At 52.2% G+C, this 21,221-nt stretch overlaps 9 protein-coding genes and 1 non-coding gene across 10 annotated transcripts; 5 read left to right on the plus strand and 5 right to left on the minus strand.

Annotated features, from left to right (window-relative positions):
• Nucleotides 1-776: 776 nt before the first annotated feature.
• On the minus strand, nucleotides 777-4,087 carry STEHIDRAFT_157092 (uncharacterized protein; the record flags this gene model as incomplete). The annotated part of the gene is made up of 4 exons (XM_007304360.1): nucleotides 777-2,279; nucleotides 2,355-3,722; nucleotides 3,786-3,941; nucleotides 3,992-4,087. The coding sequence occupies 4 exons, from the start codon at nucleotides 4,085-4,087 to the stop codon at nucleotides 777-779; spliced, it is 3,123 nt and encodes a 1,040-aa protein (XP_007304422.1).
• A 253-nt stretch (nucleotides 4,088-4,340) lies between these two features.
• On the plus strand, nucleotides 4,341-5,155 carry STEHIDRAFT_157093 (uncharacterized protein; the record flags this gene model as incomplete). The annotated part of the gene is made up of 5 exons (XM_007304361.1): nucleotides 4,341-4,485; nucleotides 4,561-4,668; nucleotides 4,741-4,905; nucleotides 4,977-4,989; nucleotides 5,074-5,155. The coding sequence occupies 5 exons, from the start codon at nucleotides 4,341-4,343 to the stop codon at nucleotides 5,153-5,155; spliced, it is 513 nt and encodes a 170-aa protein (XP_007304423.1).
• Nucleotides 5,156-5,280: 125 nt separating this feature from the next.
• On the minus strand, nucleotides 5,281-6,804 carry STEHIDRAFT_121644 (Pantoate-beta-alanine ligase). The gene is made up of 3 exons (XM_007304362.1): nucleotides 6,468-6,804; nucleotides 5,998-6,383; nucleotides 5,281-5,919 (listed from the first exon to the last, which is right to left on the minus strand). Exons 1-3 carry the CDS (start codon nucleotides 6,640-6,642, stop codon nucleotides 5,377-5,379), a joined length of 1,104 nt encoding a protein of 367 aa, XP_007304424.1. The 5' UTR covers nucleotides 6,643-6,804; the 3' UTR covers nucleotides 5,281-5,376.
• Nucleotides 6,805-7,020: 216 nt separating this feature from the next.
• Nucleotides 7,021-8,207, minus strand: STEHIDRAFT_97573 (uncharacterized protein). The gene is made up of 5 exons (XM_007304363.1): nucleotides 8,006-8,207; nucleotides 7,879-7,943; nucleotides 7,686-7,812; nucleotides 7,424-7,616; nucleotides 7,021-7,358 (listed from the first exon to the last, which is right to left on the minus strand). The coding sequence occupies exons 1-5, from the start codon at nucleotides 8,046-8,048 to the stop codon at nucleotides 7,064-7,066; spliced, it is 723 nt and encodes a 240-aa protein (XP_007304425.1). The 5' UTR covers nucleotides 8,049-8,207; the 3' UTR covers nucleotides 7,021-7,063.
• Nucleotides 8,208-8,992: 785 nt separating this feature from the next.
• Nucleotides 8,993-11,203, plus strand: STEHIDRAFT_157096 (P-loop containing nucleoside triphosphate hydrolase protein; the record flags this gene model as incomplete). The annotated part of the gene is made up of 6 exons (XM_007304364.1): nucleotides 8,993-9,320; nucleotides 9,392-9,668; nucleotides 9,726-9,833; nucleotides 9,894-10,053; nucleotides 10,113-10,458; nucleotides 10,524-11,203. The coding sequence occupies 6 exons, from the start codon at nucleotides 8,993-8,995 to the stop codon at nucleotides 11,201-11,203; spliced, it is 1,899 nt and encodes a 632-aa protein (XP_007304426.1).
• Nucleotides 11,204-12,010: 807 nt separating this feature from the next.
• On the plus strand, nucleotides 12,011-12,310 carry STEHIDRAFT_57729 (uncharacterized protein; the record flags this gene model as incomplete). The annotated part of the gene is made up of 1 exon (XM_007303947.1): nucleotides 12,011-12,310. A coding segment is annotated over one exon (300 nt), but the record flags the coding sequence as incomplete, so codon positions are not given.
• A 475-nt stretch (nucleotides 12,311-12,785) lies between these two features.
• Nucleotides 12,786-15,834, plus strand: STEHIDRAFT_121647 (uncharacterized protein). The gene is made up of 9 exons (XM_007304365.1): nucleotides 12,786-13,699; nucleotides 13,757-13,829; nucleotides 13,883-13,995; nucleotides 14,049-14,224; nucleotides 14,282-14,359; nucleotides 14,432-14,537; nucleotides 14,593-14,659; nucleotides 14,713-14,786; nucleotides 14,847-15,834. The coding sequence occupies exons 1-9, from the start codon at nucleotides 12,792-12,794 to the stop codon at nucleotides 15,703-15,705; spliced, it is 2,454 nt and encodes an 817-aa protein (XP_007304427.1). The 5' UTR covers nucleotides 12,786-12,791; the 3' UTR covers nucleotides 15,706-15,834.
• A 125-nt stretch (nucleotides 15,835-15,959) lies between these two features.
• On the minus strand, nucleotides 15,960-16,565 carry STEHIDRAFT_111225 (uncharacterized protein; the record flags this gene model as incomplete). The annotated part of the gene is made up of 2 exons (XM_007304366.1): nucleotides 15,960-16,011; nucleotides 16,090-16,565. 2 exons carry the CDS (start codon nucleotides 16,563-16,565, stop codon nucleotides 15,960-15,962), a joined length of 528 nt encoding a protein of 175 aa, XP_007304428.1.
• Nucleotides 16,566-17,691: 1,126 nt separating this feature from the next.
• STEHIDRAFT_t150 lies at nucleotides 17,692-17,817 on the plus strand. The gene has a single exon. It is a non-coding gene; the product is annotated as a tRNA-Thr (tRNA).
• A 366-nt stretch (nucleotides 17,818-18,183) lies between these two features.
• On the minus strand, nucleotides 18,184-19,473 carry STEHIDRAFT_147275 (uncharacterized protein). The gene is made up of 5 exons (XM_007304367.1): nucleotides 19,132-19,473; nucleotides 18,931-19,076; nucleotides 18,795-18,875; nucleotides 18,610-18,736; nucleotides 18,184-18,551 (listed from the first exon to the last, which is right to left on the minus strand). The coding sequence occupies exons 1-5, from the start codon at nucleotides 19,423-19,425 to the stop codon at nucleotides 18,321-18,323; spliced, it is 879 nt and encodes a 292-aa protein (XP_007304429.1). The 5' UTR covers nucleotides 19,426-19,473; the 3' UTR covers nucleotides 18,184-18,320.
• Nucleotides 19,474-21,221: the final 1,748 nt, after the last annotated feature.

The raw sequence follows: 21,221 nt of genomic DNA on the forward strand, positions 1-21,221 counted from the left end.
AAAAAAAAAAAAAAAAAAAAAAAAAAAAAAAAAAAAACAAAGCTTCAACTTGTTCTTCCGTCCAAAGCATAGGCTTACATAATCTCTGGACCTCAGTCAAGCAAGTGTCAAGAACGAGTCAAGAAGTTCTGAATCTCTTCGATTCATTGGACTTGAGACATCAGACGGACCACCGTTAGGATGACGACGCAGTTGGTCAAGTTCAGAGTGAGTTCGAATGCCCACACCAGCCAAAAACATAGAGCGTTGACCGATCTACTTGTATCTGAGAATGTGGAGGCAACTTCAAACTGTCATCGATTCGTTATAAGTAGAACCCCGAGACAACAAAGCACTAACGATCTAAGTACTCAAGCAAGTACGGTGCATACTAGCTACCAGACTACCAAAAACACGTATGCGCGATAAATCTGCCGCCGTACTAGGTACGGACAGACAGAATACAGGAATATAGAAAGCCAAATACATGACGCGCATACGTGCTACCAGCTACTGTAACGAGAATGGTCGTACTCAGGTGAGCAGAAGACGAAAGCGTTTGTGGAGGCACGACGACTGAGGTGAAGATACGGACCCAAAAAAAAAGATATAAAAAATACAAGGAATATGCAGACGATGGAAAACTAGATCAAACCAACCGTTGATATGGACGAGGGGGGTGGGGCATATATAACTAGCAAGCTGAAAGCGATTAACTGCAAACAAACAAAAAAACGAAAACATTCTTATACTGACTTCATTGTTCCTTTCACTACTACGCGACCATCTGCCAGCGCTCATGGCCTCTTCTCGTCACAGACCGAGCACTTCGCCGCGCTGCCAGTGTTGCTGCACGCGCACAACGAGCAGGTCCAACTCCCACTAGCCACCTGCGGTGCCTGCATACCAGCGGCCGCCCAATCAAACCCACCTCCACTAGCCGGCGTCGGTGCCTCCACAGGCTTCTTCGTCTCGCAAACGCTGCACTGCGTCGCACTCGCCTCGTTCTTCAACGCACACAACGTACACGTCCAATGCCCACCATTCTTCTCCGGAGCCTTCATCCCCGCCGCCGCCCAATCAAATCCACCCGCCGCCTTCGGCGCTACGACTGGCTTCTTCTCGTCACAGACACTGCATTTCGTCGCGGCCTCGTCGTTCTTGCAGCTGCAGAGGCTACAAGTCCATTGGTTGTTGGCCTTCGGAGGCGGCGTCAAGCCTGCAGCACCATAATCAAAACCGCCCTTTGAGGAAACAGGAGCGGTAATGGAGGTGAAAGCAGAAAAAGGAACTGACTGTGATTTGGACTTCACATCAATGTCAAACACGAAGGAGGGCAAATCACCGAGCGCGATAGCACGAGCGGAAGTCTTCTCAGACTGATTATCCGCTTCGGACATCACGACATCGGGACCATCCACCGTCGAGACGGCGAAAGCGAAGAAAGCGAAGGTGGGCAACGACGTGGTAGGGAGGGCTTTGGCTGCCTTCATCGAATCGGACGAGTCCTTGGTGGTAGGGGGGATGTCGAACCCGAAAGACGGAAGTGGTGCGGTTCCGAACGCAGGGGTGGTAACGGCAGAGGCAGGCGCTGAGGGGACCTCGGGAATAGGGGAGAGGGCCGAACCGAATGTGGGCGAAGGCTTTGGTGGGGCTGCTCCCAGCTGTGGTCCGAATGTGAACGAGGACGACGAAGACGACGCGGATGATCCATTGGCTGCGAGTGCAGCGGTAGCTTGGGATGGACTAGCGGAGGGACTCTCGTCTTGGTCTGCTGCGTTCAAGGAAAATCTCAACTTCGAGGGCTCCTTGGGTGCAGAGCTCTTGATTCCTCCCAAACCAGGCGTCGCGCCTTTGCCCGTCTTCGGTTGCATAGTGAAGGCAGGCCCCAATACAGAGGGGCCCGATCCTGATGGCTCAACGACTTCGGAAGGCTTCGTGACAATGGGGGTGCTGCCCATCATCTCGACATCCTCGATCTCTTCGACGGAAACATTTGAGTTGGAAGGAGTAGGATCGCGCTTGGGCTGAGTCTTCTGCTTCTTCGGTGAGGGCGGTTCAAGCTCCCAATCGCCCGCTAAATCGTCTTCTTCGATGACTGGAGCGGTGATGGTAGCGGTCGTTGTAGAGGAGCCACCGAAGAAAGAAGTGCTGGTGATGCCGTTGGTACGAGTGGGCTGCTGACGCCGGGGGGCGGAATCGCCGTAAATTCCATGGATCCTGGAAGAGCTAGTCGAGGAAGAGCTGGTCGAGGGTTTCTTCGATACAAAGCCGGGTGGTGGACGAGCCCGTTTAGCGCCCTGTATCATGAAGAACACAGCATGAAGAGCAATCAGCAAGTGCGTTGCAAGCGTGAGTCGAGGAGGAATACGAACCTTAGGCACAGTGGCTTCAATGATCCTTTGAATGCTCATCTCCTCCAGTTCTTTCTGTCTTTCTTTCTCCTTCTCGGCCTCTATGGCAGCTTCGGTCTTCTTCTTGAGCCTCTCCGCCAATGCCTTCGTCTTCAACCCTTTTTTCTTAGGAACCTTGGGCACTTTGTATTTCGCCTCCGGTTGCTCCCAAGGATTAATCGTATCCTCTTTAGTGGGCTGGACCTTCTCCGTCGCATCCTTGATAGCGTCTTTCATCATTTCAGCCGAGTACGACTTCTCCATCGGATTGCTGCTATTCGAGCTGCTAGGATTTGGATTGGGTGCATGGTTGCGGGATATGTTGGTAGCAGGGCGACGAGGCGATGGAGGAGAGTCGGTACTATTCCATGAGTTACGCAGTGGGGACGGATTGACAGGGGTTGTGGGTTTATTGGGGGAGATGCCGATTCGGTACACAGGAGGCGTAATGTGTGCGGGAGGAGCGAGAGAAGGGGCACGAGGCTTAGTGGCGCTGCTTGAGGGTGCCGAGGAAGCGATACTTGAAGTAGAAGCTGCAGAAGTGGAAGATGATAGAACGCTTGAAGAAGGGGTGACCAAAGAAGATGCCACGGCCGCGGTACTGGTGCTCGCAGACGAGCCCGACGACGAGAGTCGGACCCTCGAAGATGACCCTATATTCGTCGCCAATCTTCTTCGTTTGCTGCCCAACGGCGGGGCCGATGGTGGAGAGATGGAGAGCCTTGGCCCGTGAGCGTTATTGGAAGGGCCGAACGCGGAACTCTGGTGTCGATTCTTCTTGCCACGAGTGCTGCCGAGGCCTTTCCATGTATATTGACCGTTCAGGTTCTGCGTCAGGCGCTTCTGACCCGAAGTCCCCGATGATGTAGCCGATGTCCTGGAGGGTCCAGGCGTAGTTGCGGAGCCCATGGTAAAATGTGGTGCGCTGGGTGATCGATCCTTGCGTGGGGGCACCTCCGGGGGCGGAATGCGAATGGACGAGCGGTTGTCGCCCTCTGGAAAGGTTGGTGATGGATGTGTATCAGAGACGGTCGCAGGGTCACACGGCAGAAGCATGGGAAAGGGGCAATAGTCAGTACCTTTGATGCTTTGCTCAATGAATGTACGCAGACCAATGAATTCTCCCGCATCAATAGGCGCCACTACCCCTCTCTGGGCGTAGAATTCCTTGATAATGTCCTCCATGGTTTTGGGCTCCTTTGCTGGCTCCATAGTGGGACTGGGCGTTGAGGGTTCTGATGAGACCACTATAGCGTTTCTGTAAGACCCCGGGGGACGTCTTATAGCTCTGTGTTCTGGCGGAATATACGCCCCACTTCGCGGGTCGGTGGTAGAACCACTGTCAAACAGCTACGGCAAGACAGATGAGTCCCAGAGGTGCGACATCACAATAACGAGCAAAAGAAGACGTACTTCATGACCGCGTCTTGCGAGATTGTCGGCAGCCGTGGGCCTTCGCGGAAGTTCTTCTTCGGCGAACTGCTGTTCCTCTTCGTCCAGCTCTTGCGTGTTGAATCCGAGAGAGTTCCAGAAGTTCATAATGCCTCCAAACAGTGATCGTATGCCAGACTAGAAACGCATCAGACTAAGAATGACTGGAACGTGGGGGCTTGACATACCTGTTTCTGCTTCTGCTGGGGGGCTCGCCCGTAGGGGGACGACTGAGCTCGGCGCGTCGCGCTTCGCTCGTTGGGGATTCTGCGCGCGGCACTCATCGTCGAAAGATGGCCTGACTTGTTGTAAGCTGTATGGGTGTGTTGTAGTCGCGAGTGGTGCGGACGGGGGTGGACGATGGTGGGCGTTCGAGATGGAGGGACAGAACAAGAAACAACGCCAGCCTCGCGTTGACCGGTGTCAAAACGGGAATTGCCGAGAGCACGTGGCTTTGTGGACTCGTCGACTCGCCGTCGCCGACAGTGAACAGAATCCTCTTTCAGCCCTTCTTCATCGTCGTCGCCGTCAGACACTATGCCGGAGAAGGTGGTATCCACGCCTTATCCACTCATCGATGCGGACCCTCATTTTGCGCGTGTTGTGCGCTACATGCGCCCCTCCGACTATGCTTGGTGGGGAGCACTGACTGCTGCTTTCCCTGGACTTCTCTATGGCTGGCGTTCGTGTCTTTCTTGCTCTATGCAAATATTCTCTTGTCTGAGATATTGATGCTATATAATATCTGCTACTTTAGAATGGACTGACCCTCTTCCGATCAAACATGGAATGAAGACCACACTTCGTGTGGGAGGCGTTATGGGCTTCCTTGGTGGTTTCCTATTCGCCTACCAAAGATCAAGCTGTGCGCTCGCTTTATCGCTGTTCTCCCTGCTTTCTCTAGCTGACCATGACTCAAACCCTGGCTTTCATGCAGTCCGTTTCCTGGGGTGGTCGGAGAACAAGCGGGAAGAGGAGAAGGATTTCGCAGAGCTCTCTCAGCGTGCACGGGAGGGCAAACCTCTCTGGGGCGAGTCTCCTCAACCGATGTGGGTCCAGGCGGCCGCTCACCGAAACTCTCAATTCTCGCAACTCAAATTTGGTGAGTCAACCCTTCACAGTCGCATCAACATGACTTGAACTGAATTGTTTCTGTGCGTTTTCTTGTGCCAGGTGCTTTCCCCATGTATGTACCTTTTTTGAACCCAAAGTCCAAGCCTTCGGGACTGTAGCCTTGAGATTAATCGACTTATCTTCTTCATAACCACAGGTTCAACTTTGTTAACCACCCATACCACGGCGTCGACCCCGCGAAGTACGGCGTCAAGCCTGTGGAGGCTACCGAGGCTTGATATGGGCAGTACAGCGGTTTCGAGAGTGGAATGTAACTCTTCACTTCGAATTCATTCAGACGTTTCTTCCCCTTTCATACTTGCGAGATCTCCAAGTATGGTTGTCTGAGATTTACAATAGGCCAGCGACTATTGGCTGAGGTAAGTGTGATATACGATGATTTATCCAAGTATGCTCCAGCTGGTGTGCTATACTGCCAATCGCCCACTCCGTCTATCCTTCAAGTGCTTAAAATCGACCCGTCATCCCCCAACACGAAGTTATCAATCAGCCGCGTCTTCCCCACCCACATCGCCCCACTCAAAATCACCGCCTTCCCTCCCCCTTCGCCCGCCTCCGACCTGAAATTCGAAGCACCATCCAACTCCAACAACGGATCAAAACTATCCGCATCATTGAACTCGATATAATCCACCCTCACATCCACCTTTCCCTCCAGTCCGCCCTCACTCCGAGCCACCCCCTCCATAAACTCCTGCAACGCGCCTCTTGCCCGCGCAATGCACTCCCCTTTGCACATACCCTGATCCCAGGCTTCGCCAGCGGTTCGGAGGGCTGCGTAGAGGGCTGGTGCATATGCGAGCTCCTTTGGCGTGAGATACGCGTTGCGGGAGGAGAGCGCGAGACCGGTGGTCGAGTCCCGCGTGGTCGGGATGATGCGCAGACGGGAAGCGGTCGGATGCGCGAGGTGTAGATCTGAGACCATACGTCGGAGGAGGAGCGCCTGCTGGATGTCTTTTTGGCCGAAGTAGGCGTTCGTTGGCTGTGCGTGTGTGCCTCGAGTGAGCTCAGACGTTCAGAAGGAAGGAAGGGGGGTGGGTGGGTGGAACCGGGAACGCACCTGGATGATGCTGAAGAGTTTGGTGACGACGGTGGCTACGCCTCTGAAGAACGCCGGCCTGCTCTTTCCTTCCATCTGTTCTCCGTATCCCTTCACCTCGACGAATGTGCCCTTTTGCTTGCCTAGGTCTTGACTGATACCCGAGGGGTACATGTCCTTGACCGCTGGTAGGAAAACCGCCGATGGTCTTCGGACCGAGGATTTCGAAGGCGAAGGAAAGGGAGAGGTGGATGGAAGAGGTGTAGAGCATGAGAGCTCGGATAGTAGTTCAAGATCGCGAGGAAGGGTCCGAGGATACGTCGCGAGATCTTCGTGCGGCGCGAATTGGGCTGGGTTGACGAAGATGGAGAGGACTGTGAGGTCGTTCGCGGCCAGCGAATGCTTCACTGCCAAAATCACGACAGTGCAACATTGTACAACGCGCAATCAATTTTGCGAGTCGAGAATTTGACGGAGTGCTCGATGCTCACCGAGAGAAAGATGCCCATCGTGCAACGCACCCATCGTCGGAACGAACCCAACACTCTTCTTCTCATCGAAAGCCTTCTGCCTCCAATCCCTATACGACTCGATTGTCGTAAATATCGGAATATCCGAGTTCGGGAGATCCGTCTTCGTAGCAAATGTTGACAATGTCCGAGTCATGGTGTGCAAACGGCTGCTAGTGAGTCGAAGGCGAAGGTTCCTTCCGGAGCGTAGGTGAAAAAGCATCGATCAGAACGAAGTTAAGTAGTAGGCCGAAGTAAATAAATATCAAGCAAAAATGGACACAGGATCGTATAATTTTGGGGCGGCTAGGATGGCGACATGGCGAAAAGTGATTCGACTTTGACGCTCTTGAAAGGATCGTGTGCGGCGAGCGTCCTCACTGGCAGCGAGCCTCAGCGGGGCAAGCTCCGGAACGTCGGAGCAATAACACGTGGAGGTTATTGATGTGACCCCGCACTCGGTTTAGGGTTTCTCGCCACAATACTTACGATGGACGAGGACCCTTTAGCACCACCCGATAAGCCCAAGAAGAATAAATAATTCTCGTTCACAATTCAGCTGCGTACATGTCTCCGAATCAAGTCCGCTTTACTTTTGTCTGTCCACCCGCTATCCTTAACTTCTCCCGCTCCTTCGCCCAGGCTTGCCAATGTGCCTCGACGCCACCGTCGGCCCACACCAGCCACCCATCCCTCAGCCTGAACCACCTGGATATCGGGTGGTCCAAAGCATATGTTCTGAACTTGCCAATGGACGAGTCTGGTATCCGCGTTGGGATGAGCTCGGTGGCGGAATACCATGAGACGCCGAAAATAATGCCAAGAGTGACACCCCATAGGACTTGGGGAGGTGAGTGGTACGTCAAGTATAGTCTGCAGGCGATGAGTGATATGAGTTTGAGCAGACATGCGGATAGATAAAACGTATGGTAGCGTACCTTGAGTATGCGACCACCCCTGCCCACCCAATCAGTGCGAGATGAAGAAGTAGCAGCCATGCCACATCCACGATATAGTACCCCGTTGAGACGAAATGATGTCGAAAGTAGAGGTGCAGGACGAGGAATGTGGCGAAATAGGCCATATATTGACTATGTGATGAAGGAAACCCATAACCTGTCCCTACGCTATCTGTACAACGCCACGGTCTCTATGAGCATCGAATGTTAAAAATAGTATCAGTTCGGCTGAGTCGCGCACCTGCAGGTCTTTCTTCTTTGATTGCGCGCTTTACCATCCAGTTGAACGCTTCGCACAGCAATTGACCAGCCCACATGTTGATGACAGTGAGTTCGCGCGTGTACACTGCCAGCACCGCATATGAGGCCTATCACACAGCGTATCAATATGAAGTGATAAACAAAGCAGTGGAGGAAGGCACGATGATATTTACCATCAGAAGGATTGGGGACAGAGTGATGAGAGCCAGCACGAGTGAGACATGAGAATCGGAATCGTCTGAAATTACAGGCGTAATCAGTGTCCCGTATTTCCTCGAGTGAAGTAAGGGCGTATCTGACAGAGAACATGGGTAAGGTCAAGCGAGGCTTTCTGTTCAGACATCGAGAAGATGCCAGCGCGGCTCCAGTCTCAGCGTTCTCTGCGATGCGATGAATGTAGACCCTTGCTTCGGAGACTTTGGCCGCACAAAGGGTTCCGTGTAGTTCGCTATTGTAAGAATAGGTGCACAGAATAGTCCTTGGAACTGCAAAGGAAGGTAAGAGTTGGCAAGTTATGGCCGATGACGTTTTGCGTGACTCTGCAACCCCGGCGTCTAAAGTCGCTTGCGGACTTTCAAACCACTCTACTTCAACTAAGCGCTCGGCGTTGCAGAGCCACGACGACTCAAATCCAGGTTCGATAGCACTGATACAGGGAAGATGTTGCACTGCCCTTACAGCAAGGCATGCCTCAAGGCCACCCGACGTTCTTCTGTTTCCCCTTTCTATGAATAAAACAACCGATTCCCCCGAACGCCAAGAAGAAACAGACATTTTTCCTCAAATTGGAAGCCTGTCATACTACTCAATGTTTCGCGTAAATATCTCATTTCCTCCATGGGTCATGTTCGGTGATAGGGTTCTCGTACATTACTGGTATATATCTCCATACCGAGGTGGTTTGACTATTTTTGTACCATCCAGACGTGATCTAGACACGAAAAACATAGATTTATGTACCAGTATATCTCAACCAAACAGGGCTTCAAGGCCCACAGCCTCCCAAAGTGCGCATCTGTGCGCGGATCCATGGCTCTCCTAGGGTCCGATGCACGAGTCATTCGGCTAGAGCGTGGCCACAGCATTCTTGAGGACTCCCGATGACTGGTGGCTTGACAGCCTCGAGCCTGGAGGGTCGTTTGTCTGCACACCTGAGTCGGTGCCGCGCTAAATCATACGCGCTCTCGGGCTCCTTAAAAGGGGGTTCATGTTCGATGATGGACTCTCAGATCTCTTGTATCATCCACATTTCGCCCCAGTGGCACCGCGCACTCAAACCCCATCAAAATGGCGTTATATCTCCAACTTATCCAGCCTTTATTAGCTGCTCTCAACAACGACACCAACCCTCTCTTCACAGGAGGTGCTTCTAATATGTCGAACGCTACCCAAAATGCCACCATCTCATCGACTCCTACACCATTCGCCATCCCGACTGATATCTCTTCCCTACTCAACTTGATCTACTCCTTCGCCGCTCTTCGCGACTGGTTTAAGCTTGCTTTGATTGGTCTCGCGCTTGAAGCTTGTCGCAGACTGTATACGTATGGCTACTCGAGTTTCATCGACCAATTCTTTATCTCTGCCTCATTCGAGAGCGATGACATCGTTTATGGTGTGTTTTTCCTTAATTGCTCCATCAAATGTCACTCGCAGGCTTCTAACCGTATTCGACGATGGCTATAGATTGGATGCTCCTATGGCTTTCCCGGCTTCCACAGTGGCGCGACGTCCGCGAGTTCACCGTCAGCACCTCGTCTTTCGGTATCAGCGAAGACGAGCAGGAAGACGACGATGAGGATGGCGAGGCTGCGGTGCGAAGGCGCAAGACGCGAAAAGTCAAGTGTATACCTTCCTACACTGCCACCTACAAACTTTGGTACAAGGGTCGCTGGATGAGCGTATCCAGGGTCAAGGACGACCAGAAATGGGGGTGGCAGGAAAAATCGACACTTCATATCACGTACGTGTCTTCTACTTTTCATGATTTCAGACGACTTATTCCATACCTGTTTTGTAGTATCTTGGCTAGGAAGCGTGCAGCGCTGGATGCCTTGATCGAAGAAGCTAGGGCCCTTTATATGGCTTCTCGCAGCGACAAAATCGACATATTTGCGAACAGCACTGGGTGAGTATCTCTTCTTCACTCTACGTCAACCCGATGACTCAATTTCCACAGTTATTCCAGCGACTGGTCGCATGTTGCCTCCCGTCCTAAGCGTCCCTTGGAATCTATCATTCTCGATGCCGGCGTTAAAGAGCTCGTCCTCGATGACGCAAGGGACTTTATGCAGAGCAAGAAATGGTACGGCGCACGAGGCATTCCCTTCCGTCGCGGATATCTACTCGTACGTATCCTCCTCTGCTCACATCTGCTACGACCTCGACTGACATGTGGACTTCACAGTATGGACCCCCAGGATCAGGGAAAACTTCCATCGTCCACAGCTTGGCAGGCGAGCTCGAGCTCGATATCTACATTATCTCGCTCAGTAAATCCGGCATGGACGACAGCACGCTCAACAGCCTCATCTCCGGCCTGCCTGAGCACTGCATCGCCCTCATGGAAGACATCGACGCCGCCTTCACCACCAGTCTCAATCGCGGTGGTATGGAAGATCCTGAAAAATCGCCCTCCGATCCTCGGGATCCCAACTCTCCAGACCCTTCTAATAATAACGGCCAGAACGGTCAGAAACAGGAAGAAAAGGCTGGGCCGAGTGCGGGCTCCAAGATCACTCTTTCTGGTCTCCGTGAGTATCCGTGCTTTATATATCTGACCTTCTTTCTGAACGCTGACGCTGCGGAATGTGACTAGTGAATGCTCTCGATGGTGTCAGTGCCCAAGAGGGTAGGCTCCTCTTCGCTACCACCAACCGGTACGACGTCCTAGATCCCGCCCTTACTCGCCCCGGACGAATGGACCTGCACGTCGAGTTTCAACTTGCGAGTCGTTTCCAGGCTCAAGAGATGTTCCGTCGATTCTACGTCCCAGATAACGGGAGCTCCGATGTCGCTGTTGAGGAGGACGAGCAAACCGAGAAGGAGAGCGTCGACTCTGGTTACGCGACGCCGTCGGAGAAGGGCAGCCCGAAGACTGTTCCCACCGCCCAGCTCGTCGATGTCTCTGCTCCTTCGGAACCTCTCTCCCCTGTTCCGTCCGTGTCGGTCTCTCCGCTTCCAAAACCCGCCCCAGTCATCCAATCCGGTGGGGCTCCTCAGTACCAGGGTATCCGACACTCCGCGCGTGCCCCGAAGCTTTCGAGGAAACAGGTGGAGCGTCTGGCTGCGGAGTTCGCTTCGAGGATCCCTGAGCGTGAGCTGGCTATGGCGAACCTGCAGGGATATCTCATGAAGTATAAGATTCGTCCTCTGGAGGCGGTTGACGACATCGAGGGATGGGTGGAGGAGAAGCGGGAGGCGAAGAGGCGGAAGGAAGCTAAGAAGGCTACTGGGAGTGTGGTGGCTCCTGTGAAGGCTGAGGCGACGTCGGAGTAGGAGACGGACTAATACTCTCATGATCATGACATGGACTGGATGTGGGCTAAATTGTGTATTTTTGACGTCTTGTTACCGTTGTATCCCATATTGCTCATAATTGAATACCCGTTGAAGTTATCGTTGCAAGCCCGACCTGCAGAGATGTTGATTGGACGTCTCCATCCACACAGAAAATGACAAGACTATCTGATTTCCAAGACCGACGACCTGGTGGTCGTTCACCACGAGATTCCGTTGCCATGCGATGGTGATCACAAACCCCTGGCAAAGCCGCAAAATCTCCGACTCGAAGCCGCACAAGCGAAAGCAACCATGGGATTTTGTACCTGAAAGAAGTTGCGCTCGTCGAGAAACGTAGAATCGTACTATAAAAGAGCAGGCGGAACAGACGGCCTGAATTCCCCCCCACTTCATTTCTTCGCCCTCCTTCCCTTCGAGTCTGACCGGTTCAGCAGGTTGCCTATTCGTCGTTCATTCGTCTCTTCCCTCCTTTGATTCTCGCTCACTCGTTCACATTCATCGTCTGTGACGACTGCCGACTTCCTTGAACCGACTCTTCATCAAACTCTTGATACCAAACTTCTCATCCTCATACCCCCAAACACAAATCTTCTTGACGATATCCAATATGTTCGGCTTGTACTTCCTGTCCTTCGTTGCGCTCTTTGTTGCCGCTTTCGCCGCACCCATCGAGATTCGTCAAGAGACCGTCAGCAACGTTGTTTGCTCGAACGAAGCGTACGTCCTATCCCATCTGCATTCCTCACCCTCAGCGCCTTGTCTTCGTCACTGACCGCTGCACACCCTCACAGTGCTCTCGACTTCCACGAAACCAACGTCGCCCTCCTCGCCATCTGCGGCGGCATAGCCGGTACCATTGAGAAATGTCAAGGCGCGCCCACCTCGACCACCGGGACTAACGGAGGCTCGGAGTTCACTATCACACCCGCTACATCTGGTGCTACGATCAATATCTCGAAGGGACGTTGGGAGCAGGGTATTAAGGCTGTGGCAGCGACGTGTGGACAGAGCGTGCCTTTCACGGCTACGTTTACCGGTGGAGCGTCGACTGGAGATGTTAATGTTGTGTTGAAGGCGGCTTAAATGAGGTGGGGTGGTGATGAGTATTTGATAAGTTGGTGAGGGGAAGATGAGCGGAGAGTTTGGGGTCCATTTTTTTTGTTTTGGGTTACAGGTCTTGTATAGGGTGAACGCACGAATAGTAACTCGAAGAGGGTTCTGTTCTCAACATCGAAGTGAAGAGGAAAGTAAACATTTTCGTCATTGAACATTCTGAGCGTCAAGTACTTAGGTCATGCCGGATGTGGCCCATCCGGGTCAGTGCAGACCTTCAAGAAAGAAGTTTCGTCACAGGTTCAGATAGTCTCATAGCATGTTAGCAGAATCAGATTACATCCAAGACAAACACTGCGCGAGGTAGCTTCTGAAGCACAAGACCGTATCCAGTGTTGTTGGTGGTGGAAGGCAAAGGAGTCAGTCCGCCACATGCCGGATTTGGGTGCAAGTTGAGTGGTCGCACGCGGCGATGCAAGCGAGTTGCTCATTGCTTTCGCCGACGTTGGCCATGGATACCAATTCTTCTCCGTCTCTTGCTTCTGAACACCATGTAGACTCTCTGCAACCTGCTCTTGTTGACCTTTCTCTCGGAGATAAGTCTGTGGACTTGGATCCATGGCAAGACTCGGCTCCTCAACCCACACATACCGTACTTCATACCCCCGACCCTTCTCTCCTTGACCCGGAGACAACGAAAGGTGTACAGGACGACAATGAGCAAGTGTCATCCAAAGAGGATGCCAGTGCCGAAATTTCAGAGAAGGAACACGCCGACAAATCCGTCCTCGATGCATTCGATCCGCTCGTGAGCCCCGAAGAACGGGACGCACATGACGCCTGGGCAAGTTCAGAGGGACACGCACCACCAGCTCCACCTCCAAAGTCCCCTAAGCCCATCCTCGTACCGCCATCTCAGCTGCAGGAAGCCCCATCGACACCTCAACGCTCTAATACTTCTCCATCTTCGAGCACGTCTGGGTTTCCAGCCATGGCTGCGGCATTCGCTCGTTCATTCAACCTCCCCTCTCTGCCTCTCGGCAACTCACCCAGTACACCACCTAGAAGGCGACCACAATCTATGGACTTTGCGACCGTCATGCCGACTCCAATACATGCACCATCGTTTGCGGCTCAGCAGGAGAAGTCTCGAACACCGGAGGTTGATGATGAGGAATTGGCCGCTAGAGGCTCTCCGAAACGACGGTCAACAGATACCCAAGGACGGACTGCCTCGCCTTTAATACCCGGCCTTTCGTCAGGAAGGAATAGTGGCACTGCTTCTCCCAGTCTCAGGGTGGCGAGAGGTGGCCAGGGGAGTAAGGACGGCAAAGGTGGAGATCCGCCTTTCGATTTCCAGAAGTTCCTTGATCAAATGAAGACGAAGAGTGCGGAGCCCGTGGCGAAATACTTGAAGTCGTGCGTGGCGTTCGTGCTACTCTATCCGCTTGGCAGTTGAGTTTAGATCATGGATAGGTTTCTGAGCAACTTCGCGAAGAGGACGTTCACCGTAACCGACCAAGTCAAGCTCATCAATGATTTCCTCAATGTACGTCCAACGCTCCCTTTCTTTTGAACTGTAAACCTGAACTTTACTTTCAGTTTATCTCAGGGAAAATGCGTGAGGCCGAAGTGTGGCGTAATGGTACAGAAGCAGAGTTTGACAACGCAATGGAGGGTATGGAGAAATTGGTCATGAACCGTCTCTACGACTTGTATGCTCGCCTTCCACTATTACTGTGGTCCCAACCTTACGCCGTACCTCCAGTACCTTTACGCCACAGGTCGTTCGTGCTATACCTCCAAGACCTGTGACAACTGATGACCTGGAGCGAGATCGGGTTCTCGCTCAGCGGGTGGCGCTGTTTGGATGGATAGAACCATCGCATCTAGACGTCCCAGAAGGAGAGGGAGGCAATGGTTTCCTGATGTTCGCTGAGCAAGGTTTGCCCTCCTATCTTCCCTGTTCAACTGCGTGGCTCAATGATAGCCCCAATGTAGAGCTCGTGAAGATCAACCACTACAAGGCACCTCGAGACAAGCTCATTTGTATACTGAATTGTTGCAAGGTCATCTTTGGTCCGCTCCCCTCTTCAAGCTGCTATAAACCCTTCGTTGATACTGACACGTACGAAATTGGATATATTGTAGGGCTCATACGGCACCTAGGCACGGACGAGAGCGCAGATTCATTCATCCCTATCTTGATTTTCGTCGTGCTCAAGGCAAATCCAGAACATCTACTGTCCAATGTCGAGTGCGTCGGAAATCGCGATGTTGCTCTCATGCACAAGGGACTAACTCTATTCTAGGTTCATCCAACGGTTCCGAAATCCGCAGAAGCTGCAGAGCGAGGCAGGATATTATCTTTCGAGCCTGGTAAGCATGGAAATCATTTTGTTATTTGCAAACATAAATGATTCTATGTTCAGATGGGTGCGGTATCGTTCATCGAAACGATGGATCACACGTCGTTGTCAAATATCACACAAGAAGAGTTCGAAAGGTATAATTCATAGTCTAATCGTCAGTCACGAGAACCCATCATAACATACACTTTGTTCAGCAACGTCGAAGCAGCAATTCAATCACTACCGTCTTCTCGACCAGACTCACCACCTCTTTCTGCTCCTTTACCTTCGACTAACTCTGGAATGTTCACCCCTACCCACTCCACGAGCTTCTCTACCTCCTCTGCTTCCTCACGACCCCGAGCAAACCCCATCCCAGTCCCAACCGCACCATATTCCCACGCAGGCGAAGAGCCCGCCACACCCCTGTCCCTTCCCTTCGGCGATGACGCCAAGAGACTACTCCAGAGGACAGGTGACACCATCAGCAAACCTCTCAACGCCATCGGGCGGATATTCTCAGAAGTTCTAGACGGGGCAGAGGAGAGGCTTCAAAGCGGTTCGAACTCGGGTACGCAGACGCCTCGAGATCAGGGCACGAGCAATCAAGTGGTCCCGATCCAGACACCGTACAAACCAAGAGTGAGGCGGATGCCGAGTCCCGCCGGATCGACCCACTCGAGCTTAAGATCCTTCCCTTTTGGCCCTGGAGGACCAGGCGGGGGCTACAATCCTGAAGAAACGCCCTCGCGACCTCCTCCCGGCGTCCCCCACGGCACTCGACCACTCAGCGCCCTGCCCCTGCCGGCGCATTCGAGATCTAACTCTGCACAACAGGCGTTGCAGGGGCAGTTGTTGTCGACTTCGCGGACGCCGACGCCAAGTCTGGATATATCGCAGATGCAGGAGGAGATCGATAGGGCGCACGAGAGGGCGAATGGGGCGGCGAAGGAGACGTTGAGGCAGATATTCCCGGCGGTGGATGAGGAGGTGTTGGGGCTTGTGTTTGAGGCGAGTGGGGCGGATTTGGGGAGGAGTATTGAGAAGTTGTTGGAGATGGCGAGCGGGGAGTAGGGGAATGTGGAACGGAAACAATAGAGTTGACATTGTTCTTGACCTCAATGCTGAAGATATACATGCAGTTTCTCGACCATCGAAGTATAACATACTAGGCAAGATTAGCGTCGTGGAAGCAGACACAATACAAACAGTTATTTCTCTCGTGCGACCAAGAATGGCACATACGTCAACCTCAAGAAACAGAAGCTGACGGCGATGAAAGACGGCGGGGAAAAAGACTGAACGATTCAAAATATGGTAAGATATTATCATCTCTGCGACAGTAACAATTGCAAAGCCATTGCTAGAACATCCGGAAGCCTGGAGATCATAAATAAAGCAAATATCAATATTCAGTCCAAGAAGCAACAAGCGGAGAGTGCGATCCAGGAGACTCACGGTTCACGCTCAGCAGCTTCCCCTTCCTCGAAAAGATCGATATATCCACCATCCTTCATTTCCTCCTTCGTCAACGGCACAAACTTCCACTTCTGCACTCGAGTCTCTCTCTCATGAACCGGAATGCGGCACAGCTTCCCTAGTTGCGACTCCCGTCCCGCCGAGACGCTCTTCGATACGCCTTTGTTATACACATGCCCCCTCTCGACCTTGCGCTTCAGCTCCAAAAGCCAGAGTTTAGGGTTCGAACAGACGGCCACGCTATCATCTTGATAACGGTCCTGATTGATGTGTACCTCAGTCACGTAGTGGCCTGCTTCAGCAGAGTCGACGATCACAGGGAGCATCCCATCGCTGAGACATTTGACCGCGGCTTTCATGGCGGCGTCGGCGACATTATAACGTTTTTCGAAGACGTCCGGGCAGAACTTGAAGTGTGCCAGAGGGTGGATCTGTGCATCGATGACACGGAACATGGTGCTTGGGGTCACCTTGTCCCGAGAGGGCTGGTAGGAGAGGTGGAGGTGGAGGAAGTGATCGCGTGGAGAGAAGGGAGCACCGGTGGTGGTCCTTGATTGGAAGACGCGAACAGCGGAATTGGCGGAGATGGTGAAGGAGAAAAAGTGGTGCTCATAGAACTCTTTGAGCTGAATCAAACGCGTTCTCAATTCGAGGTCTTCGTCCGTGCCGGTAGACACAGTCTTCCATTTTAAACAATCGGGTCTAATAGTCAGGATGTCATGAGTACATCGCGGTCAATATGTCGATCAACCTTGAGAAAATAGAAAGAATGTGACAGTCGCTAGAGAGAAACAGTGTACTGACTTGTGAGTCTTCCAAGCGGCCTTCTGGCACTGTTTGTTACAATAAGCGACAACGCGGCATCCGCTACAAGTTAGGGGTGCGTGGCCGAGTCCGGGGAAGAGAGTACGACAGTTGGAGTTCGAGCAAGTCCGTTGAGTTCTGGTAACGTTATGGTTGTACATGGAGGCCCGAGGATGGAGGGGTCAGAAGGCGCAAAGATAAACCAATGAGACCAAAGAGAGTGGCTCTTCATATACTAGAATTTCGGAGAATTCTATGGAAGTCGCGTCGCTGATCATCATGCAAAAACAAGCTTTGGAGTTGCGCAGGAGTAACGACTGGCCCACTCGAGCGAGAATTTCCACGCATAGACAGGACATTTCCACGCATAGACAGGACAACCACTGGCCCGTATGCTGCAGAAGCTTGGTAGCCGAGGACCACAGTGAAGATGGCAAGCAAACTCCTCTCCAAGCCGTACTGGCTGCTGCCGACCTATTCTTAACTTCGAGGAGGCATTGCTTACTGTGAGCGCACGGTGCTCGGTTATTACTTAGGTTACTTGGTGAAGGCTCGCCCAAAGGATTATCGAAGACCGGTATATGTGTGTCGCCGAAGGGTCATTGAACAAGGCAGCTGGTAAACAAACATGTCGGCGTTGCAACTGGACACCAGGTTGAAGGTCATGGTGAAGAGTCAAGACGAAAGGTGCCTGCTCACTGTGGCACTGACTTCGCCCAGTAGCTTCTGACGGAGCCTGCGATAAATTAATGATAATGCTTTGCTAAGTCTTGCCATGCCGGTTTAGCGTAGTGGTTATCGCATCCCACTTGTATCGTTCGTCTCACTTCGCCGTCCACGCGATTTGAACTAGCGGATGATTACGTAATGGGAAGGTCACTAGTTCAAATCTGGTAATCGGCATTGTTTTTGTATCACTAGTTCAAATCTGGTAGACGGCATTGTTTTGCACTCCATGGTTCAGATCTGTTAGACGGCATTGCTTTGTGTCACTAGTTCAAATCTGATAGACGGCATTGTTTTGCTCTCCATCGCCCATATTTTGCTTGCAGAAGCAGTTATACAGATACCTCAGACCAAGAGGGAGACGACAAGGAAAGAGCGATAAAAGAGTGTGGCGTCAAATAGCAATCAAATAGCCTTCACGCGTCTTCCTCCGCTGGAGTGTGATAGCCTCAGCTCTGGTCACCCAGGGTTAGAGCTGACATCGTAAATCATGCATTGTCATTCACGATGTGCGAGAACCGACAGTCCTATAATTATCTGGCGTGGCCGTTACAGTAGTTGAGCACGGGAATGGCTGGTATAGTAATATAGATATAGATGCCCAGGATATGCCTCAATTGTACAGAAACACAAGCGCAGAAAGATCATGATTGTCCATTCGTCAAGTGAGTTCAGTCCCATCAAGCCTGATAAGTCTGCTCCCCCATCATGTACTGATCACTACCAGTGGTCTTGAGCCCGGTGTAATCGTCGACCCCGCACCACTCCTTCGCATTGACGGCCAAGATGGCGGTGCTCGCTAGCCATTCCATGGCCACTTGCAAGATGTAAAACGCGACCTTCTGGCCAGTGGAGTCAGAGTCGGATGGCGGGTTCAGCGTCTGTGCGAGACGGTAGGCCGGTACGACGATCTGATGCGCGGTGTCTGTCAGTAAAGGGTACCAAAAGGCCACGAAGGCGATTACTCACAAGAAGGGCGGAGCAGATGATGAGCCAAAATGAGGTCTTCCTCGGCAGGTCTGGTCGCGTGGAGAGGAGAGCGTTGTAACCAATGAGAAGGGCGAGCACGACGAGGACGATGATCGCCGAGATTTTCCTATACAAGACGGTGAGTTAGCAGCTGCCGTACAGAGATCGTAAAGGCAGCGACGAACCTGTCGTTTCGGACAGAGTTTGCGGTACTTGCGTCGGTCAAGCTCTTGGAGTAGTTTGTGCCGGCTATGATACCAAAGATACTGCGCGGAGATCAGTGACTGCGACAAAAAACGGAGGCGTGTGGATGGTACTCACATTGCCACGATAATCGCTAGGTCCAAAACGCCTGTGACCGTTCTTCTTTGCTTTGGTATGACCCCACCAGTCCCTCGCGCTTCATGGAATGCGGTGAGTTTAATCAAGGTAGACGCTATCATTAGGTAGCCAACGCTGAGCAATATCTAACAAACATCGATGAGTACCGACGTTCAAAAAGGGCCACAGAGTCAGACTTACCTGCTCAGCGATGATGAGGCTTTCGTTAATTGAGGCGGTGCCTTTGAGTGTGTTGGTATAGTTTACCGCTCCGACGATACGAAGGATCATGGTGACAACGCGAACCGACTCGAAGAGTTGGATGCGGATGAAGGAAAGGAGCATTCGCAGGGGCTTCCGGTACTGTGAGATCATACGCCATATGCAGACAGCGTTGGTCACAAAGTACAAGATAAGGAATATGACGGAGGGTGCAATGTCCTGGGAGACGGTGGGTAGACCGCCTGCGATGGAGCTGGTATTAGTCGAAGACATTCGTGGCGAGTTGGTGAGTGGAAGCTCAGTGGGTGAGGTGTGGTGAGGAGATTTGACGATGGTTCATAGCTGCCTTTAAGTAGATTGAACATAATGAAAAGCGATGAGGAGACGTTTTAGTGACCACGGCAGGGTGATCAACTTGAATTAGCACTGAAAAGTTCTGGGAGGCTGTGCGGAAACCTGAGATGTGCACTAGTTCATGCCCTAGAGAGTGTTACAGAAGGCGCCAGATTTCAGGCCACGCGCTTCGTTACAAGTCACATACAAAGTTAGAGACGGTGAGGCGGTTCCGACAGCGACTAGGAGAGGTGAACAAGTTGACGCTCCATCATGGCTGTGAGGACAATTTGATGCCACTTGGGGATATTGATGATCGATCATCGACGCCTGTCAATAAATAAGGCAGAATCGCTCAACAAATAAACCGCACCTTCAAGCATCAATGCATCACTCGTCAAGTATTTCTGCGACGCAGCCGAATCGCAACGAGGGTGATCAACGTCAAGTTTAACGATTCATGAACACGGATAATGAGGTGTAACGTTCACCGTCAGGAGGGTTCACACGAACATTCACGCCACTTTTCTAGGCGCCACATCATTCTTTCCTCCGACCACAACAGGAATACCCTGGAATACCTCGGTTGTAGCTGGTTTTCCACCCAGAGTCAATCTCGTTACTATGTGAAACGCTTACTCGCTCAACACTTCAGTTGACACTTAGACAGGATTCGGTCTCGAGAGTCAGAGCAGACGCGCCTTCTCAGGATGCCAGCTGTTTCAGCGACGAGGCAGTGGTCAGTGCTTCTATCGGAACCCCTCCTCCACCGACGATCTCGTGCATGGTTTACCTGAGCCTTGGTTCGAACTCCTTATTATGGTGCGTACGATATACATGGCTTTGAAAGCGTTCTCTGGTCACCTCCGAAAATCTGAACGATGAATCCGAATCCAAGCTATCTGGAGAGCACACAAGTTCGCCGTGAAGGAACGACTTGTGGCGATGATATACGGACGCGTTCTAGTGTAATCCAATTGCATTGACCCACAAATGCTACGAGGGTACCTGTATGTGTACGCGGTGAAGGTGCGTCGCCACGGTGCAGGCGTCCAATTTTGTTCTGCATCCTGTGACACGCCTTGTCTTCTTCCGAGTCGACCAGCACAGCAAGGTGTGAAGACGACGATTGGAGCCTGCAGGGACACTCTTTCGTCAGTCTATTTTTAGCAGTCTCACCAATGTTTTGCTTCCCTTGTGCACTTAGCGTGACACAGTCGGAGCGCCACAGCTCTCTCTCTGTAAGAGGTTGGGGTCTTGGTCTTGAGGTATTCGCGCCTGAGAGAACGGTACCCGCCTGCCCGTCGAGGGTGCGGATGGTATTCCAAGAGGTACGAAGGTTACAAGTAAGATACAGAGTACATACGAGAGTCCATGAATATATATACGAGATCTGGCTTGTTTGCCAGGAGCAAACAAGCGCGCGTGATAAGATAAGATCGATCGCCCGGATACAGCAACGCGGAAGTGGCGCTTAGGATAGATGTGGCCCACTCATGTTGAGTGCCACACCGTATCCCTAGCCGCCCCTTACACTCTCCCCTACTGAGCCGAACTACGGCTCACTTAGGATGGCGGCGCGGGTCCAGGAGGGCCAGGGGGAGGAGGACCGAATGGAGGTGAGGGTGGAAATGATGATGGGTCGGCCTCCGCCTGGGCTCCTGATTGAGGACCTAGTGCAGCCCCAGCGGGACCAAACTGACCAAACGAGTATATCGTTGGGTGAGTTGGTGCCG

The sequence above is a fragment of the Stereum hirsutum genome (assembly GCF_000264905.1).
Source record: "Stereum hirsutum FP-91666 SS1 unplaced genomic scaffold STEHIscaffold_7, whole genome shotgun sequence".
Taxonomy (NCBI): domain Eukaryota; kingdom Fungi; phylum Basidiomycota; class Agaricomycetes; order Russulales; family Stereaceae; genus Stereum; species Stereum hirsutum.